The sequence below is a fragment of the Melanotaenia boesemani genome, chromosome 22, assembly GCF_017639745.1.
Source record: "Melanotaenia boesemani isolate fMelBoe1 chromosome 22, fMelBoe1.pri, whole genome shotgun sequence".
In the NCBI taxonomy this organism is placed as follows: Eukaryota; Metazoa; Chordata; class Actinopteri; order Atheriniformes; family Melanotaeniidae; genus Melanotaenia; species Melanotaenia boesemani.
In genome coordinates, this window is record NC_055703.1 from 22,149,655 (window position 1) to 22,170,173 (window position 20,519).

General features: G+C 35.7%; 1 protein-coding gene across 1 annotated transcript in view; it reads left to right on the plus strand.

Annotated features, from left to right (window-relative positions):
* LOC121633777 (exostosin-1-like) overlaps positions 1-20,519 on the plus strand; it is a 273,065-nt gene that overhangs the window by 235,810 nt on the left and 16,736 nt on the right. Inside the window, exons 8-10 of the mRNA XM_041976022.1 lie at positions 6,261-6,379; positions 7,413-7,508; positions 19,552-19,641. Of these exons, the coding sequence (XP_041831956.1) occupies positions 6,261-6,379; positions 7,413-7,508; positions 19,552-19,641 (305 nt within the window). The remainder of the gene's footprint in view (positions 1-6,260; positions 6,380-7,412; positions 7,509-19,551; positions 19,642-20,519) is intronic.

Here is a 20,519-nt window from a genome sequence, read left to right on the forward strand (position 1 = left end):
CGAGGAATTGTGGACCCGCGGGTTTGGAGGAGGAGCGAAGGGAGGGATTGAGAGATAGAAGGAAAGATGGAGCAGTTTTGTTTATGGCTCTGCAGTAAATCACTATTTCCGCTGCTGCTTCTCAGGGAATAACTTAACGCCACTGCTGCATGCACGGCCGTCTCACTCTGCTTCTTACCCATAACTTTTGATGGCGAAGTCGTTGCAACTTCTGCCTGATAGTTTATAAAACTTGAACTTACTGCTCAGACATATTGGCCTCAGGAACTTTAAGAATATCCTGATCTGATGGCTGAAGTTACAACTTTACTTTCTGAAAAACAGTTGTTTGTGTAAAGTTTAACCACTTTATGCTTTAATTTGTTCTTACTCTATGGATTGCTCTAGTTTACATGGCACAGCTGATATTTTATTGCTAGTTTGTGATAAAAGTCTTTGTTTGCTTTTAGGCATTACCATGTGTGTTTGGTAGAGTACAGGGATGGGCAAATATATGATAAGTGCTTTATATTATTTAAATAAGTGTTTTTAATGCTGTATCATTTTATTTTATTTATGTTTAAGGGGCAGAGCTGTTGTGGAGCCGTTGTTTTCTTCCAGACTGATGAACAGTTGGATGGTTTAAAGCTTTGTGAACAATACAATTGTCCACAAATTGGACCCCAAAATCTTAATTTAGTACTAAGGTTGCCAAAATTAACATTTTGGCAGTTCAGACAAACAACTTTAGTTCTCTGAATTATTCGAATCATGCTCTTCATTGAGGTCAGCTTTTTGTGTTTCTGATAGCTTTGCAAAATTATGCTGTCTTTTTATTTTTTATTTTATTTTTTACCTCTGAAAATGAAATAAATGTTTAAACCTAATTAAAAGTATAATTTTTACAATCAAAACAGGTCACTTCACTTTTTGCTTAAGTTTTGATTCATGTGTGGGTGTGTGTGTGTAATGTATATATATATATATATATATATATATATATATATAAAAGAAAGTAAACAACTTAAATAAACCACAGCTTGTACTTAATATTTAATAACTATGTCTGAATTTTCCATTTCTATTTGTCACCTTGAACACAATCTATGAACAGTTATAGCATTAGGTCCTGTAATTTGACAGGCTGTAGTTGGAGAGCCATGCATAGTTCAAGGTGTGTGTGCTCAGTCGTGAGCAGGTCGTGATCACACCACCACTCAGCAGACATTGTTATATACTCTTTGGACACCATTGTGACACTGGCTTTATGCAGTGGATGGGAATGGTGCTCCGTCATCCACCTTTAAAACCACCTGCAGCTCTAATATAGAACAAGTGTCTCTCTCCATGGTGCTGAAACATCTGACGTTTTTAAAACCTTTCCGCCTTTTTATATTCAGTATTGATTTTTATCAATTTTAGGTCAGTTTAACAAACATAAAACAGCAAATCTTACTGTTATGTCCATAATGTCATATGGTTTGTTATGATAGAAACACAACAGGAACTCAAAGAACCACTTGTTATAACTAAAGTGTGCAGAATACCATTTCTGAATGCACAGCATGTCAGGGCTTGCAGCAGAAGACTAGCTGAAAACCAAGGCTGTAATTTGCACATTCTCATCAGAATTACAAAACAGAAGATTGATTTAAAGTTGTCTGCTCTGATGAGTGTCCATTTCATTATATTAAAAAATGCATCCAGCTTTTCTGCCCTGCTTCCTTTAGGAAGATCAGACCATTATCTGGTTCTTTTCACCTCCACCTACAAGCCCATCATTCAGCAGCAACCAGTCATCATACAGACTATTGAAACCTGGTCTAATGTAGCTGAAGTTGCTCTGAGAGGATGCTTTGAGGCCACAGACTGGAATGTCCTCTGTGGACAATGTGGAGATGACATCAGTGCCATGACGGATTGTGTGACAGGTTATATCAGCTTCTGTGTGGACAGCATTGTCCCAACAAGATCAGTGAGATGCTTCCCCAAATCACTAACCCTGGATCACCAGTGATCCGAAAAAGCTGCTAAACATAAAACAAAAGCCTTCAGGGAGGGACACAGAGACAAAACAAAAACATCTTAAAGATTAAGAAGCACAAGGAGGACTACAGGAACAGGAAACAGTTAGAAAGTCAGCTTCAGTAGAACTGTCTGAGGGATGTGTGGTCATGTATAAAAGAAAGATTACTGGCTTCAAGTTAAAGGGAATCAAACTGATCATTCTGGGCAGAGCTAATGAGCTGAGCATGTTCTTCAATAGGTTCCTCCATAAGGTGCATACAGCTTATGATTGTAGTTCTGTAATTATGTAGTCCCTGCTGGCCTAGTGGGTGGTTTTCTCAGACATGAAAAAGCTATGTAATCTCTGGAATTATTTCTTCAATCCATTATTATGTGTTATAGCTGTTTTTAAAACAGTGCTGGAAACAAAAGCCCATGCATTAAAGGAGGCTCTTGGCATTTAATTATAATCAAGATGGTGTCGCTCTTTCCAAGAAACAAGAGGCTTTAGCCCTGTTTCTCTGACCCTCACAAGGGCAAAACCCGTGCTTCCATAAATACCACTAAGCCCACCTGAGATGGCTGGTCAGGGGGCCCAGTGTCAGAGAGATGGATAGAGCAACACTAAAGAGCACTCTGGCTCCACTTATCCATGAGGATATGTACTCCCCTATTCCCATACCCACCCAACACTTGCAATGGCATGCGCCTGCAGTTCTGGCTTTCTTTGCTTCTGCTGAATATTAAATGTCTGTGTGTGTCCCCACACTTCCCCTGTTTATCTCTTATAGATTTCTACAGTGCTCACTTAGCTGCACACATGGGGTATCTGAATTTTTTTCTAATTACTGTCTGAAGGTGAGTAAAAAAAGAAAATAGTTGCAGTTGAGGTAGTTTAAAGTTTCTTTTAAAAAATAAGGTCATTTAACATAAACAAATACATTTCCTATGTGCAAACTGATTACTATATTACAGCAAATAAACCTAAATTTCTAAAAAAAAAAAAAAAAGTTATGTTGGGTGTTGACAAAAAAAGAAAAGAATATGTCAACACCAAATTAAATGCAGGGTTTCCCTAAGGTTATATTTTATTCTCCATTTACCTCTTGGCTTCCACCAACAACATCTTCTGCTGCAGAGAAAGAGCTAAAGTACATATGGATGGTGTCTCTGCTCTGGTTTAAAAACAAGTGAACCTTGTATGGATTTTTGTCAACTTCTGTATAAAACCTGTTACCTTCCCTCAACCAGTCCTTTTAGTTACTCACATCATGTTGATCATTCAGTGTCATTTGCCTGAAAACCATCCAAATCATGGTGTCCAAAGTCGGTCTTTGAGTGCAGCAGTCAAGCACACACCAGACTCAAAATAAATAGATCCAACAGCTCAAATCCAGCCCAGATGTAGACTAACATGCTGAGAGTGGGTTGTTTTTGTTAACAAAACAAAAAGTGCGGCAGTCAAGGACGTCCATGCAATATAAATCCAATTTATACACTTAGGATTAGAAGGGACAAAGAAAAAATGTTGTATACACTGTGGAAGGTTAACAACTTTGAAGATATGGAAGCAGAAAGCAAAACTAATTGAGATAAACAAGGAAACGTACTATAAAAATATAAAAAAAAGTTAAGAGTGCAAGAAATTAGGACAAGAAAGGAGTAAAACAAAAGTAATGAATAATATTTGCCCTAAGCAAATATTACTTCCTCAGAGGAATATGGCTCATGAATTTAAAATGTTTCGTCTAATTTAGTTTAATGAATCACTTGAAGTTGTTTTTTTAAAAAAGAAGTTTTTTTTTTTCTATGTAAAGTTTGTCCTTCAAATAAAGAAACTATTCTCTGAACCTCATTCTTGTTCACAATAATTTAAATAACCATCAGTGTATATGAGTGATGTAAATTTTTAAAATGTATTAAAATGTGGTGCTGAGAGTGACTCCGGATTTTAAAAGTTATGTAGATCATTGCAACCAATGCAAAGTCGAGAGAGAAATTTAATGATAACAATTAACAAGATAAAATAATTGCTAATCATGGATTTCAATGCAGGTATATATAACTGAAAGTTTGGTGAAGAAGAACTTAAAGATTTTGAGGAGGGGGTGCAGTTGGCATACAAATTTGGAATAAACTTGCACCTTTGACCTCCTCCCTCTCTGCTGTGCTTCAGCTCTGCTTGCAAAGCCCCTCCTGGCAGATGGGGCAGTCCACCACATATAAGCTAATAAACTCCATGTTTTAAGCTTTCTTGGCTTTTCATTCAGGCATTATCAGGCCTTTATTATCATATCTGAGACATAACAAAGAAAAACATTTTTCTTATCATAAGTTGTGCTATGTATTATTGTCAGTACAAAAGTTTTTTTTCTTTTTTTTAGGTAGCCAAGGTCTGTTTCACACTCAAATAAAGTGCACTTACTCCAAACAAAAGCATAAAAAAGAACAATCACAACTAATAAAAAGCGTCACTCTGCAGCTGCCACGCTCACACAGGCATGCACTCCAGATTCGTCTCCTTTCACATTTTTAGGTTTTGTCTTCAGTTTTCTTCTCTTGAGCAATTGGCAGCCAGTACACAATATGTTAAAATAGCAGATGTTGCCAAATTTATCAGTTAACCAATAACTACGTCTTCATTTACTGTCATGAATTTAACTGGCTTACTGATAAATGAATGAAAACACAGAGCGCTCTGTAAGTAATGATCAAATCTTGTCAAAACAATGAAACACCTGGTCATGTAATGATGCTGCTACTTATACTGAACTCTAAGTCATACAAAATCTTAAAAGATCAGGTTTCTAAATCTTTACACATTTTATTTAGAGGAAATAACTACGCAATTATTTGTTTAAATTGGCTTAGATGAGGACAATTCTTATAAATTGGACTGCCGTGAATTGGTGCTATACAAATTAAATTGTATTTGAATGGAAATATTGCTAAAGGTCATGGAAAGCATACTCTCTCCATCAGGTTAACAATATGGAACAAGTTAAATTATCTTTTTAACTGGTTTCTTTGTTTTACTGAAAGTTTAAAAAGAGAAAATAAAATCGTATTTTGTGTTTGGAGAACAATCCCAACAGTAAAAGTGTTTTAAAAACAGAGAAGTAAATCAAAATTAATTTTTTATCAGTACAGTTTGGGGATATGGGAAAGGAACTGATTACTTCTAACACGCTGTTCCATGAATCCTGGAATAACTTAAAAGACTTTAAAAGCTAAATCTTTTCTTGCTTCTGGTTATAAAACAGTATGTGTATTTGGGATCTGGTGAGCTTTCAGCTGACCAAGCCCAACAGGGAGGCCAGTGTCCAAAAACATATTAGGTGAATGGCTTGGCTGACGTTGCATTTGCTATTGAAAACAACCAAAAGTAGGTCAAGATCAGCGCCTATGAACACAACTGTCAGGAAACTGTTTGCATCTGCTTCAAATTTAACATTCATGCAATAAATTCTCTGGAAGATTTTCCATTGGATGAAGTTTTGGTTGGACCACAGATTTTTTTAGAGAAGTTTCTCATTGCTAATCTGTGAATTTCATGTTCAGGTTGCTCTTCCTTAGAGGAGGAGATGTGTTTATTCAAATCTGCTGATCCTGATCATGAATTTAATGCTGATTTTAGTACTGAAACATATGACTTACATTTCCTTTGCACATTTATAGCATAATTTTAAATGGGTCATTATCATTTGTTTTCATTGTTTTCATATCACATATTTTCATTGTGTGCTCTTTTAATATAATAATTTATTATGGAATAGTAAATGCATGGGGAAATACATCTAATAATACAAAGTCTAGAACACTGATGCATTCTCATTCATTATATTACATCCTGTTAGCCATTCAAGTAATTCAAGTTTTTGTTTTTTTTTTTTGCAATATTTTATCTAATTTTATGTTTTTTAAAAAAATGAAAGCAAGTAGGAAATAAGACATTTAAAAAAAAAAAAAAAAAAAAAAAAAGCTCATAAAAGAAAATAAATCACCATAATTTACAATTCAGTTAAAGAGGCTCAAAGCTATATGTTCACTCTTGGATTAGACATGTGTACTCATGCTTGGTCAAGTGAAGCAGGGGTCTATACGCTGTCAGAAAGATGGATGACTGGTGCTGCACAGAGCACAATGTCCAGTTAACCATGATGGAGCTTTATGGTGAGCTACATCTGCACAATTCTGTGTTTAAAAAAAAAAAACCTAAACACAGTTTACTCTGGACAGTTGTTTATGAAGTGTGTGTGTGTGTTTGTGTGCAGGTAAGAGTCCATCGCAGCAGTTCACAGCTGTGATCCATACGGTAACTCCTCTGCTGTCCCAGATCTCCCCCGTGGTGAAGCTCATCATCGCTGTAGCCAAGTCCAAGTTCTGTGCACAGGTGGGACGTGTGTCCTCACATTACCGTGAGCTGGTCTCACTGTAACAACCGAAAGCATGTCAAGAGGTGCTCACAGCAACTAAAACATCTTTAACTCTTTAACTGTCTGATGTCAAGTGGTTAAAATGTCTTTTCCTGCTTCTTTAAAGAAAGAACAAAATACTATTGGTTTGTTTGTCTCTCCTTCTAGCTTTTCCCTTACTTCAACTTTCTCCCTCTTCATGTTTTCTTCCTCTCCCCTCCTCCCTAACCTCCCTCAAGTTGAAAAATATTAAGTTCACTGCTATTTTCTTTAAATAATACAATTTCTTGGACAGACTCAGATAAGATAAATCGTGTGGCAGCAGCTGCATATAAAACAATAAGTGTTTAAAAAGTCACGGATAAAAAAACACATGATTAATTATTAAAATGTAAAGAATAAATATGTAGAAAAGAGTTAAGTTTGGATCTTACAAAGAGCAAATGATGTACAGTGTACAGTAATGAGCTAAGTAGTAGTCAAGATTGTAATCATGTTATATTATGAGAAACTAGAAAATCTGATTATGTTTGTGAAATGGTGTGTTTTTGTTTTTTGTTGGGTTTTTTTGGGGGAGCAGTTTTTATTACACATAAATAATTTAATGATGATTCTTTAGTTTTTATCTTAACTTTTTTACTTGATTTTAATTTATTTTTGGCCAAATGCTGCTAAAACCTCAAAGTTAATGAATATAATATGTGAAAATGACATCTCTATTTTAACAATATTATTACAAGCGTTTAAAGGAAATCTCTGATGAGACTTTAAATACCATTTAGTCAGGCAAAGTAAATACTAAGTATTAATGCATACATGCATATTCCACACATCAGGACAGAATGATGAACAGTTCATTAACACTGCTAATGTCAAGCTGCGTTTGTAAATACAGCAAAAGAATCAACAGAATCAATACTGAGAATCAGTAAGTTGTTAATGTCTTTATATTCATGTGAAACAATGTCGATGCTAGCACGATGTTAACCGATTGTGTTTTGTCCCATGTAGATTGTGGTTTTATGGAACTGTGACAAGCCTTTGCCTCCTAGAAGCAAGTGGCCCTCCACCAGCGTGCCTCTCACTATCATTGAAGGACAGACAAAGGTACCAGCTGCTCGCTATTGGCATCCACTACACATTAAAACGCAAACTTAGAAGCTGAACACACAACAGTGAAGTTTCCAAAAGATGGTTTAGGGCACCAAAATCCAAAAATTACTATTTATTTTCCAGCACTTTGTGTTTCTTTTCTGTTTTCCAAGGAAATATATGAGATTGTAGTATTTTCTGAATGTTAGTCTTGCATATCAAAACTGGAAAAACTTGCAATTGGTTTTAACCCATTAAGGCCTGACCCATAAAAAAATGGTAAGAAAAGTACATATTTTTTTAATATGAGGTCTTTATTTGGCCCTTTAACATTTAACATTTTTTTGGGAGGGTTATCTACAATTTCCCATGTAATACATTAAAAATATTATAATATGGTTTTCTGCTTCTGGGTATCTATTAGGGGACAGAAGACAAGTATCAGACTGTGTTCAACAGAATTTTGAGCAAAGTTTATACCATAAATTGAAGCTAAATGTCTCAGAAACTGTATGTAACATTTATGTCACGCCGGACCCTTATGGGTTAATATGTGCTAAAGGCCTGTTTGCATAGTGTCATTCAGTCTGTCAGAGGCAAATCATATGATCTACAAAATAAAAACAAACAAAAAAAAGACCTGACTGTAAGACCTTAGATCACTGACAAGACCACAACAGACTTAACAAGTCATTCTTGAGCTTATTTAACAAAGTCTGGAATGTAAAAATCTAAATGTATTTATATGGAAAAGTCTTACAGTTAAGTAGCTTTATATCTATCATATTTGTTATAATAAAACCTAAACATCACCAGAAAAGGAATCTAAAATAAGCTAAAAAGGATCTTGTGATTTGCGTTTAAAGTTCTGAAATCTGCTCACGGTGAATTCTGCTCCATTTAGAGCTTCACTTCCACATAAATGGTTTATCATACTGAAAAAGCCAAAAATTCTGAATCTCATTTTATTTTAGTTAAATCCAGAGGAAAAGTAAGTGTGCCCTGACTGATGGAGCTGAAATGTGCGAGTTAACTGTCCCATCTGTCAATCTGTTTTATAAAAGTTGGTTTCAGGTGATGCTGGCTAATATGATGTAACTGGAGTCATAAATTAGACTGTTTTTAAATTAAAATCTCACTTTTAAAAACTTCAACTACTAACATTAAAATATTTGTTTTTTTTTTTTACCAGGAATAAATGGTTCCTCTATTTAAAGTTACTCCTAATATAAATATATAATTATTTTTCTAGCGTATGCCTTCATCTTTGAGGGTAATAGAGGGTAATTGTTAGATTACTAACCCTAGCCTCAGGGTCCTGTCACAACCCTTTCTGGCCGCAGAACAAATTCTCCATATTATTTAGTCTTTGTTGGTTAAATAAATATGAAGTATGGCTTTAAACGTGTTGGTGACCATGTTCTTCCAGCTTAGCTGGCATATTATTTTTAGTTTTTATTATTTTAATCAATAAATATGTGTGTTATTTTTTTGTTGCTGATTGGCTAGTGTTCGCCAACACAACTGTTCAGGAGGATTTAGGATGAGATTAGTTTGGCTTAGACAATAACACACTTTCACAGCATAACCGGAAGCTTTTCTAAGAGAACTTCTACTTTCTTTCAGTCTGTCAGATTCGGGATTCATTTATTTCAGATAAAGTCTTGGCATGACAAAGTCTTGGTCAGAAAAATTAAAAAGCTTTACCCCTTTTCATAACATCAATGTGGACCCCTTAGACAGCTGAATTTCCTCTTTAATCATTCCGACTCTGCAGGACCTGCAGAGGGATTTTACCTTATTAGGGGCAGATTATTAGATTCAAGGCTGGTTCTCAAATTAACAAAGTGATAATGACCTTAAATTTTAATTATGTTATATTGATGTTTTTGCCATATTAGGGTGCATTGGTGCTCTTAGCAGAGGGTGCAGCCTCCCTTGTTGTGTGCTGATAAGCTTTTTGTTTCAACATGGGTATGACACTGCATGCTGCATTCAGGTCTCTGTTAGGTTTACCACCCTTGAATAATCCCCCTTTTTTTCTTTTGGTTAAAAGAACCCCTGAAAAGGGGGAAATATGATTTGAAGCCATGCAAGTTGTTTTTAGATTTTTTTTTTTTTTTTTTTTCAGTTTTTATGCTTTAATATTTCTCTTTCAGCTGTGGCAGGATGTTGTTTTTTTTTTCTTTTTATATCTTAAATCTTGCTGCTGTACATTGGCACCAAGTACTTTCCAAAGTTTGCAAATTAACCCTTGAAATATGGCTGTTTTAAGGTCTAAATAATATATTGAATGAGGGATAATTAGTTGCTTTAATTAATTCATTGCAAAATAGTTCCCTCAAAAGAAAAAGTATAAGCTGTATAACTGATATCATTTGGTAAATGCGAGGGGAAAAAAGGACCTTATACGATCGTCTGTACTAGGTTGTCATTTCAATCAAAGACTGACTGTGGTGAGTTTTCATTTAAAGCCACATTATGTCTTCAAAAGTTCCAAAATTTACCACACAGTGTTTCATAACTGTCCTCTGTCAACTAAATTCTTTAATGGAGTGCTATTTCAGGTTTAAATAGACACTTATTGATGAAATTGATGCAAGATGAGTTTTGATTATGAGCTATTATGTTATCAGAAAGTCAAACCTTGAGTGTGACTCTTTGAAAATTGTTCTCATTTGCAGACTTACTGAAAAATATTCTGTTTTCATGAGGACACACATGCTGTCTGAAATCCCTGGGGCTACATGGCATTTGCTACATTTTCTGTTTTATTCATTTTCCCATTAGTTTAAACAATTCTAGCTCTTACATACACTGACTAACTAAACCTCCCACACATGCTAACCTTTCTCTCTCTCTGTGTGTCAGCTTCTTTCCATCTAATCTGTATGTTTTGTTGTCTAATTGCTTCTGTTTGTTTTCATGAAAGTGGCCCCATCCCTTCCCTTGAAATGCAAGAACAATGTTCCCGCTGGTGACAGTAAACGCCTCTCAGAGGCAGCGTGCATGAGTGTATGTGGTCCTATAATTAGTCATGTGGTATATTGTCATGCTGCCAGGACAGATGCTCTTGAGTGTATTTCATTCCAAACACTTGCTGTGTTTGCTCCCAATATAATAACAACACACATGCACACACAAAGTTTGTCATTTCTCTCAACAGGGCACAGTAGCAGAGTAATTTGTTGTTGGTTATGAGTGTTTCTGCTCTGTAATGCTGAGTGTTATATTTCATCAGCGAGCCATTGATTCCTCTGTCTGTATTGTCAGCCTCACACCCTGCTTGACTCCATGGTTTTTAATCTTTGTCAGATCAACTGAAAAGCAGCACGTTAGCAACATGGCTCCAGATTGCAATCATTTAGTTGTATTTTGTGACAAAACTGGAGACACTGGGGGTCATTTTTAAACCAGTGCAATGTGCAAGCCTCCTAATGTTGTTCTTATCGATTGTTTTTCTTTTGTCCAAAATCATGTATGAAGGGAAACTCTGGGAGTGAGTAAGAGTTGTTTCCTGATTCAGTGTGACTGAAACTGAAGCTAAGTTTCCATTTATTTACAAAGCAAAGTTAAAGTAAACTTTAAAAATTTCCACATGACTCTTTTCCCTTAGAAATTAATAAAATTAATTACACCACCGAATGTCAGCAACCAGGTTGTGTTGGAGCCCAGGTTGTTTAAGGCTGTGATAAAAACACAGCTTGAAGGATGAGGATGCCAATAACACCAGCAGCTTGTTTCAAGTGTATGGTCATCTAATTGCCCATATCTGAGAGAAAAGTTAGAGTTCGAAGTATTTGCAATTAAGTTATGCTGTTTTTGCTTTCTCATTAAATTAAAAATATTCTATTAATCCTCCCCATTTGGATTTTTTTTCAATTTAGAAATAATTAATGATAAATCATATTGTTGTGTAACATTCTTCTCTGGACAATCAGGGGCTCCAGATCTGCCCCCAGCATGAAGCCATCCTTTTTTTATTTATCAAATCTTTTCCATCACCTGTTATGTCCATGTTGATAAGCACTGCTGGACCTCCTCTTTTTAGCTTTCCACTAACTCTGTTGTTTTGATCATCTCATACAGTCTTAAAGCTGAATATAATCACACAAGAATCCGGGATATGTCAGCTATGTAATATACTTCCTGTCTTCAAGAATAATATTTGCACTGTTTTAATCAGACTTTCTTATGTGCTCTTCATACAAAGACATAGAGGAAAAACAACAAATCCCACCTCATTTTTAACACACTAAGCAATATTCAGAGGGTCATAAAGGTTGTAGGGGTGAAAAGCTGGAAAAATTATCAATTTGAAAAAGAAGATGGTATGTCGTTTTATTTATCATAATTAAGAGTTAATGTTATAATTTCATTATACTTTTCTCTTTAAGCTTTTTGATATTTCCTTTACATGTTTAGTGTGTAGTATTTAGGAGGATTAATTAGGATTATATAACATTATTAACTGCTGTTATTAGTGTAATTTCCCTCAAAAATTAAAAGAACTGTTACCTCAGAATGATTAATGGACAGTATATCCATAATGCTGCAGGTCGACTTTGTCACCCCCTTCCATCATGCAGCACTGCAAGGTTACTAAAGTCACCCAGAAGGAAAAAAACCAAACATTGGCTCAACCAGGACTTCAGCTAGTAATCTGAGCTCCTGGGTGTCACTATGGAGACTTAAAATTAAACACTTTTTATCTTTATGTCACGTATTTAACCCACTGAGATTGAAATGATTAAAGACAAGAAATGATTGCAATCAGTGTAAAGTGTTGTCTGTTTGTCTGTTGAGAGGCAGCCCTCTGCTGGTTTATGGAGAGAGGGTGTGTAAATATCCACCCTCTCCAGATAACGACAGCATGGTAAAAACACACTCTTTGGACTTGTTGGGTTTGTAAAACTTGTGGTTTCTCAAAATCTGAGAAACAATCAGTAAATTATATTTTTCTCCACTGGTCGACAGTCTTTAACGATCCACCGTCCTGTCAGGTTCAAAGAGAAAAGAAAACCCGGAATTTCTTATCTTTAATTAGAAACAAAAAATTAAGATCCAAGTCAGATTCTCTGATCGCAGTTTGGGTTTCCTCCAAATCCAGCTCATACAGTAAAACCAAAAACTTTTCTGCTTATCTGCATGTATAGTACACACACATGTTCCCATTAAATCTAATGGGATCGTGTCTCCAAACTTTTAACTGGTACTGTACTGTCCTTGTTTGACTTTAATTCAGGTGTATTCTAGTTTAACCACATAGCTCTGATCTATTAGATATGAAACAGCTGTGATGTAAAGAATGCTCACTGTTCCTCTGCCCTCATAAATAACCACTGAGGTGTGAATAATTATGTTGCTGCTGAATGGATCTACAAATCCAAAGCAAAGAATACCCACACACAAATAAGGTCTAATTTGGAAAATGTGTTTTTAAAAAAAAGAGTCTTGATTTCACCATGAATCAGCTCACTGTTAAGTTCAACCACTTGGGAATCCTTTGAAATAGATTTGATATCAATATTGGTTATTTTATGGGTTCAGAGCTGTAAATGATGTGCTAAACTAGTTAAGCACAGTGTCATGCTTACAGGTAATATGACTTAAGGAAAAGAATCAAGTTTCTTAATGTTTGGTGTGCTTACCATGCATTTGTGATGCATGGATTCTCTACTGTCACTGTTAATATGTCGACTATATTCCACCTTCATCACACACACTGTGCTTCATATTGATAAGTTAATCTTCAATATTGATTGTGACTCCTGAGCTTTGCATTTAAAATACAGCAAAGACGCACTAAATCGAAAAGTTCAAAGGTTTGATAGGAACTCATGTTGAAACTTGAATTAAGGGAAGGCCAGTTGGGCAGACTTACAGACGAACGAAGGGTCTTTTATTAACCTACATGGTTCATAGTTCAGCATGGTGTGTACAGGATTTATTATTGTTTTTTTTTTGTTACAATATAGATACAGTAAAAATAAAATCAAGCAATGGTGTGTAGCTCATGTCGGCGAGCAGCCATGCCATTTACAAAGGCTACAGCACTTTGGTGCAGCCGGCCCAGCTTTAAGCCCCGGCCTGGGTCCCTTTGCTTCATATCATTCACTTTCTCTGACTCCCTTTCCTGTCAAGCTACTGTCAAATAAAAGACATTAAAGCCCAAAAAGCCTATAAATAAACCAATAAGTGAGTATTGCCTCTATTCATTACAATATGTGACACATCATAATTAGCCCATAAAGTTGGGCATGTTGATTCCAGTAGTAGAAAAATGCTTGTTATTTCATTTTGTCAAGACGTATTTAATGCTTTGAACACAATTTAAAAGACACCAAAACTATGTAGTGCTTGCTATTTATAAATGTAGTGATTCAGAATTTGCCCTCTTTCCACAATTTGCAATCAAGTACTGCATTTAAAGTATCTCACCAAAGCTCAAAGTCATTTTCAGGCTGACATGACATTTTCTTTGAGTCCACATTTTTAATGAGCACAAGTTTTATACATCTTCTCCGCTAGTAACTATGTGATGTATATAAAACTACTTTAATCCATTTAAATTACATTCCACCATGTAGGGTTTGATCCTGTCCAGGTGTGAATTGTCCATATTTGTTTCATTAGACATAGTTCAGCATATATTCAATATATATGTATATTGTTCTTAATCACAGTTAAGAAAATTAAATAAAAAAAAAAAAACCAAATGCCCATCTCACTCATGTCATACAGCCAGTGGATGTATGGAGGGATGCAGAGACATGATCACCAATATAACCATGAAGTCTTAGAACAATATTCCATGCAAGATCCTGCACAAACCTCCAGAGGAGTCTATGCAAAGGGGGGAAGGAATGGGAGCTAGGTAATTCTTGGAATTATTTGGGGATTTTGGAACTTTGGGATTTTGTTGACTTAAATCAAAGTTTTACATGGTGAACTATGAACACGAGCCAATTCAATTTGAATCTTTTGTGCACTGAACTTTGAACAAGTACTTGTTATGTGAACTTGTAAAATTAAGTGTATGTCTAATGTGTTGCATTTTCTACACAGACTTGTGACAGATTATAAAACCAGACATTAGTACCAAAATAACTGTTTATAAATTAACTAAGAGCCTTTTAATGCATCAGTAGCACATCATACAGACATCAAATAAGTAAGCTGGAAATGAGGGTAGTATATGTGTTGCTTTGACAATAACAGATTGTTATAGTAATGGTGTTTTTTTGTAATGCTAGTGTATCATTTCTCACACCAGTGATGACAAGTAAGACATTTATGATAAGAGAAAGTGGCTGTTCACAGCTTATGGTGTTTCTATGGATAGCTTTGTGATATTTGACTTTCAACTATAATTTACAGACATCTAGATATATCTGCAGCATTAAAGCAGACCATATCTCCCAAGACTCCCCTTGAAGTAGCTGAAGTCATGGCAAATATGAAGAGATAAAATAAGTGGAAAGAGAGCGATAAAGATAAGGTCCAGACCATTGGTCTCCCGGAAGTCTCAGTGGGATCTAATCTCTGTCCAGAGGCCAAAGAAAAATCATTGATACCAGCCAGAGGAAGGCAGGAGGGGGGTGAGGGGATGGTGAGGATCAGGCTGTCCAGACAACTACAGACAGACACATTGTTTGATTCTGCCAATATGAGGTTTCAAAGGCCAGTGCCAGTGCTGGTATTTACTAAAGTCTTTCATGTGTGAGTTTTACCATTTTCAGGTCAAAGGATCTGTGTAACATGTAGTCAATCACTGTCAAGTCAAAATGAGGATGGACAAATTTTTATGTGAATGTGTATCGATTTTTCTATGTGCATCTATATGGTACACCATCCGATAACCATCGTTATTATGGGAAATCTACTGGTAGCTCGGCTTTTCTAAAAACACTCACCTGACACACTAAAGGCCCATTAATGCTCAACGCAAAAGACGGATATGCAGTTTTCTGCGTCAGTTACTCGTGTAATTTGGAGCTTAGCTGCCACACCTGTACAGAAACACGGCAGCGAATTTAATATGGCTTTTACAAATAAACTTAGCTGACAATTATCAGAAGCTTAAAAAAAACAAAACAAAAAAAAAGCCAAAACAACAAAAAATACAGACAAACATGTATCACAACAACAACCAAAGTACCAGAAACAAACAACAAAACCTAAAAAAAAGTATCTCTTAGTGTATAAACCCACTGGACAACTCAGTGACTATGTCAGCATGCAGAGCATGAGCAAGGGGGAGTGATCAGAGATGAGTGATCGTGCAAATGCATCCATGTCTAGGGCGACCCAGAGACCGCCCTACTCTGCCTTTATTGGATTTATGAAGCCATCATTGACTTTGGGTAGACTAATAAACAAGACTGTCTTCAGTCCTATTTAATACTGGTGTATTTTATGATTTTTTATGATTTTTACTGCAGAATTTATGGAACAAAAGAGGCAAAATAAATAAATAAGATGATTGTTTAGGTAAATACCAGACAAACAAAGGATGACTGGAAGGAAGGAAGGAAGGAAGGAAGGGGATTTCACTTATATAGCACCTTTCACAGATAAAAACCACAATGTGTTTTACAATAACAAAATAAATAAAATTAATAAAAAGACAAAGACATAAGGAAATACATATCACATCCACACAGGCATAAAACCCTCATTTAACTAAAAAAGCCTGTTTAAATAAAAATGTTTTTAATTGTTTTTTAAAAGAATTGACAGAATCTGGACATTTCAAAGATAGAGGCAGCGTATTACACAATTTGGGTTGCATTGCCTGAAAGGGTTGATCTCCTCTGGTCCTGAAGCGTGCATGTGGAGCTACTACTAACCTCTGATCTGAAGACTGCAGAGACAAAATAAATGCATGTTGAAAATCATTTTAATTATTAAAATCTTTGCCTTTTGAGTGTAATCTTCTTTTCAATCTTATGAGAGTTTTTTCTTTATGTGAATCAAGTTTATGGTTCTTTGATAAGACAGTCTGTCATTACATTCATATTATTATAATTATGTGCCAGGATGAATCCTTTAGAAAAGAAAAGGCTGTCCACCATGAATGCTGTCATTTACAATTTAAATTAAATAATTGAGCTAAACTGTAATTAATGCAATTTGATGTTATACTTTTATGCTGAACTTTTGTTCAACACATTACGTTGAGAAGGAAGGAGGTGTCAACCTCCCAGTTATTCACACTCTTGCTTAATTACAATAAGTCTTTTTATGCTTCTGCTGAGGTTGCAAATTCAGTCCACTTTGTTTGAGGCTTTGGATCCATGTGAAACATTTATGTCGTGAACATGGTTAATTTCACTGGGATCAACTCTTGGTTTACTTAAAATTAAACCACTTAACACATATGGAGTTGTTTACCCCTTACCTCCGGTACCCCCCTTACCGAAGGAGACATGCAGCTTTTCTACACTTATAAAATAAGCCCTGAAAGATCATATTTGCTGAGCCTCAGTTTGTATCTTAAAATTTTGATCATTCAGTGACATTTTCCTAAGCTACAACAATGCATGTTTCATTTTTTTATGTTTTCCCTTCCACCAGGATGAGAGCCAAGATGGAGTCATGTAATTACTTCTTTTTGTGTAATTTGTTCGCAACATTGTTTTCAAACTACCAGACTGCATTTTGCTAGTGACTTTCTTGACCGTTCAAAGTACTTTTACACTACATCCATTCATCCATTTACATACATTCACCGATTACATACAGACTACAGTACTTTTTTCTCTATCATACATACATACATTGGGTTCAGAGACTTACCCAAGGATGAGTCAGCATGTGTTATGGAAAACCTAGAGATAAAACCAACCTTCCAACTCGCAGACTACTGTAACCCTAACCTGGAACAGTCCAATAAGTGAACTAAATACATAATTGATTAATATGTCAGCATATAAATAAATAAATACATAGATAAGATCCAGAACAGAGATGTTGAACATGAGAAGAAGAAGATGATCATCAGAAAAAAAAATAAAACAAACAAAAATATCTACTGACCTGTGCATTTGGAAATATATGATAATCTGGGATCGTGAACATATTAAAATAAATAAATAAATAAGGAGAAAGAGAAAGTTCCAATCACAGAAATTTGACTAACTAGAATGCATGTTATCCGTTGGACTTAATGCCTTCAGAGACGGGTATTGCCACTAGTTTTCCAAATGAATTTAACCATTTAATGCTGTGCATATCATATTTGATCATTGCACGATTAAAACTTTTGCTGTATGCAATCTGATACGTGCCCTCTGCCTCCCCAGTGGATACCTTTTACACTACAATGATGTGGACACATCACACAGTAAGAGACTACATTATTATATTAAAATTATTTTTTATCTACGTTTTTATTACATTTTGTTAAAGGGCCAAATAATTAATCTTGAATGTCTTGACCATTCAGGGGGTTAGGCTTTAGGTTAATTCTAATATTGTCAGCTTAACTGAATATCGATTGATTTAGGGATATTTGTGCATTTGTTCCCCCTTTTTTTCCCTATGATGTGACAGCTTTGCATTGTCACGCCAAATCAAGTGCTTAATTCACTCAATTAAAACTGTAGACAATTATAGAAAGGTATACAAACCCGCTGCTAATACGGTAATATTTCCTATGTCTATTTGTTTTTTTATTTTTTTATTTTTTTTAACAACAGCCTCTACTTGGGATTCACCAACAGGGAGCTGGAAAATTCATTCTTCCCACAGTCAATGAAAATGTCTTTAGTTTTGGACACATGTTAAAGCTAAGGAAGATAAAGTTTTACAAATACATAAGAAAAGACTTATTAGCAATCAATAATTAGATCATCAAAATTGCTTTTCTTTCTCTCTCATTTAGACCCAGGGCTAAGAATGGATTTAGGTGTTTGCAACTTTGGCGGATACCCAGGACAGCAGTTTGTGCCAACTTACATCTCCTTTAAATGCCATGTGGATCAATTAATAATGTTATTTCTAATCTGTAAAGTTGGCGGCTGCTGCCCGTTCAACAGGAGATATGGGAGCTACATCTGCATTATGGCACAATTTAGTAAGCTATTTCATTTAATTTCCTGGTGTATAACTGAGGTAATCTTTGAAACAGGTGCAATGCTTCTGTAATGTGTTGATGTTTAAAGCAGTTTTGGGTGGCACATTTCCTTTTTCTCTCTCATTAAGCAATAATGGTCTGGCATAAAATCCAATGACTGCTCAGCATTAACTCTTAAACATTAACTTTTTTTTAGTTTCTTTGCATTTGTTTATAATGATCTTATAATAATGCACTGCTAAAAAAAATATAGTAAACACTTAAACAACACATCTTAGATACTAAGGAATGAAATATTCCAGTTGTAAATCTTTATTTATTGTTTAGAGAAATGTGTTGAAGATAAAATAACATAAGGGTGATCACTGGAAATCAAAATCATTAACCCATAGAGGAATGGATCCAAAATCATACTCAAAATAGAAGTGGAAAGCTCAGATCACAGGCTGACCCACCTTTTGTGGAAATTCCTCAAGACATTTCACAATGAGCTTCATTGGTGTGTGTGTGTGGCCTCCACATGCCCGTATGCACTCCCTACAACATCTGGGCATGCTCCCGATGAGACAACGGATGTTCTCATGAGGGATTTCCTCCAAGACTTGGATTAGGGCATCAGTCAACCCTCCTAGACAGTCTATAGTGCAAGAGTGATTAGAACAAGACATGATGCCCCAGAGGTGCTCAGTTGGATCCAGGTCTGGTGAACAAATAGGCAGGCCATGGCATCAATTTCTTGGTCATGCAGGAACTGCTGATGCCAGATGAGGACGTGTTAAACCACATAAGGTCAACAATGCTCCAGCCACATGAGTCCGAATATTGTCCTGCATCAGAAGGAACCCAGGTCTGACAGTAGGTCTGGGGATCTCATCCCTGCATGGCCGCCCTCTGCATGGGTCGCGAAACTAGACTACCAGGCATGTATCATAGGAAAGAAGATTACTAGTGACGTACTACATCTCCCTTTCTCTGCAGACGATGAGCAGTCGTTTTTTTCCTCACAACGTCATCGCTACTGATGCTGTTCTCAGCCTGGATGAAGACTCTGTTCTCTCAACCAATGAGGTGAGTTACTGATTACAAGCAAAATGAGGTGACACAAGCCCACCAAAACAGTTTTCAAAGATCTGGTTGTTGAATTTAGATCTAATTTTATTTGAATTGCTGCTCCTCTTAATTACTTTTATTTTAAACTTTCATAAGGTTTGACAAAAACTTCTTCTCTGAATGTTTTCTAACCAGCTCCAATCTGCTTGGTTTCTTGTCAGCTAGTAGCAGAAGGTGGTGATGTCTTAACACAGTATTGATCCTCTCTGAAATGAGGGAGTTGGTGCACGCAAAGTCATGAATACCATTCATTATAAATGAATTACCTCACTCTGCCAAACAGTGCAGTGACCACAGAGCTAGAGGTGAAAAATGTGCTTTGCTTTTTAAAGGACGTTTACAATGCATCAGATTAAATCTAACTAAAGCCGAATGAAAAGGAAATCCAGCAAGTGACTGGAAACAAAGCAGGATGCTTTGTTTGATACTCGATAACTGGTCTTCATTAATTTCTGCAATATGCATTATTCTAGGATTCATACTTTTAACTTTCCTCTGAGGATAAATTGGAGGAAAGAGAGAAATAATAAAAGAAGAAAAAGCAGAGGCATAATAAGAAGGGTGCAAAAAAAAGTACAGGGAAAGGCAACCCTGGAAAATTGAAGAAAAAGTAAAAATGATTAAAGAGAATTGGGTGAAGAAATGAAGAGAAAACACTGTAAAGCCAAAAGAGAGAAGAAAGATAAAAAAGGGGGAGGGGGTTAAAAAAAAAGTTAAAAAGACCAGAAACCTGGCTGAAATCAAGGCTAGAGACCTGAAAGGAAGCTAGAGATCTGAATGAATAGAATTTAATGAAAAACAAAGTGCTTTCACAGAGGCAGGAGTTTTACGAGAGC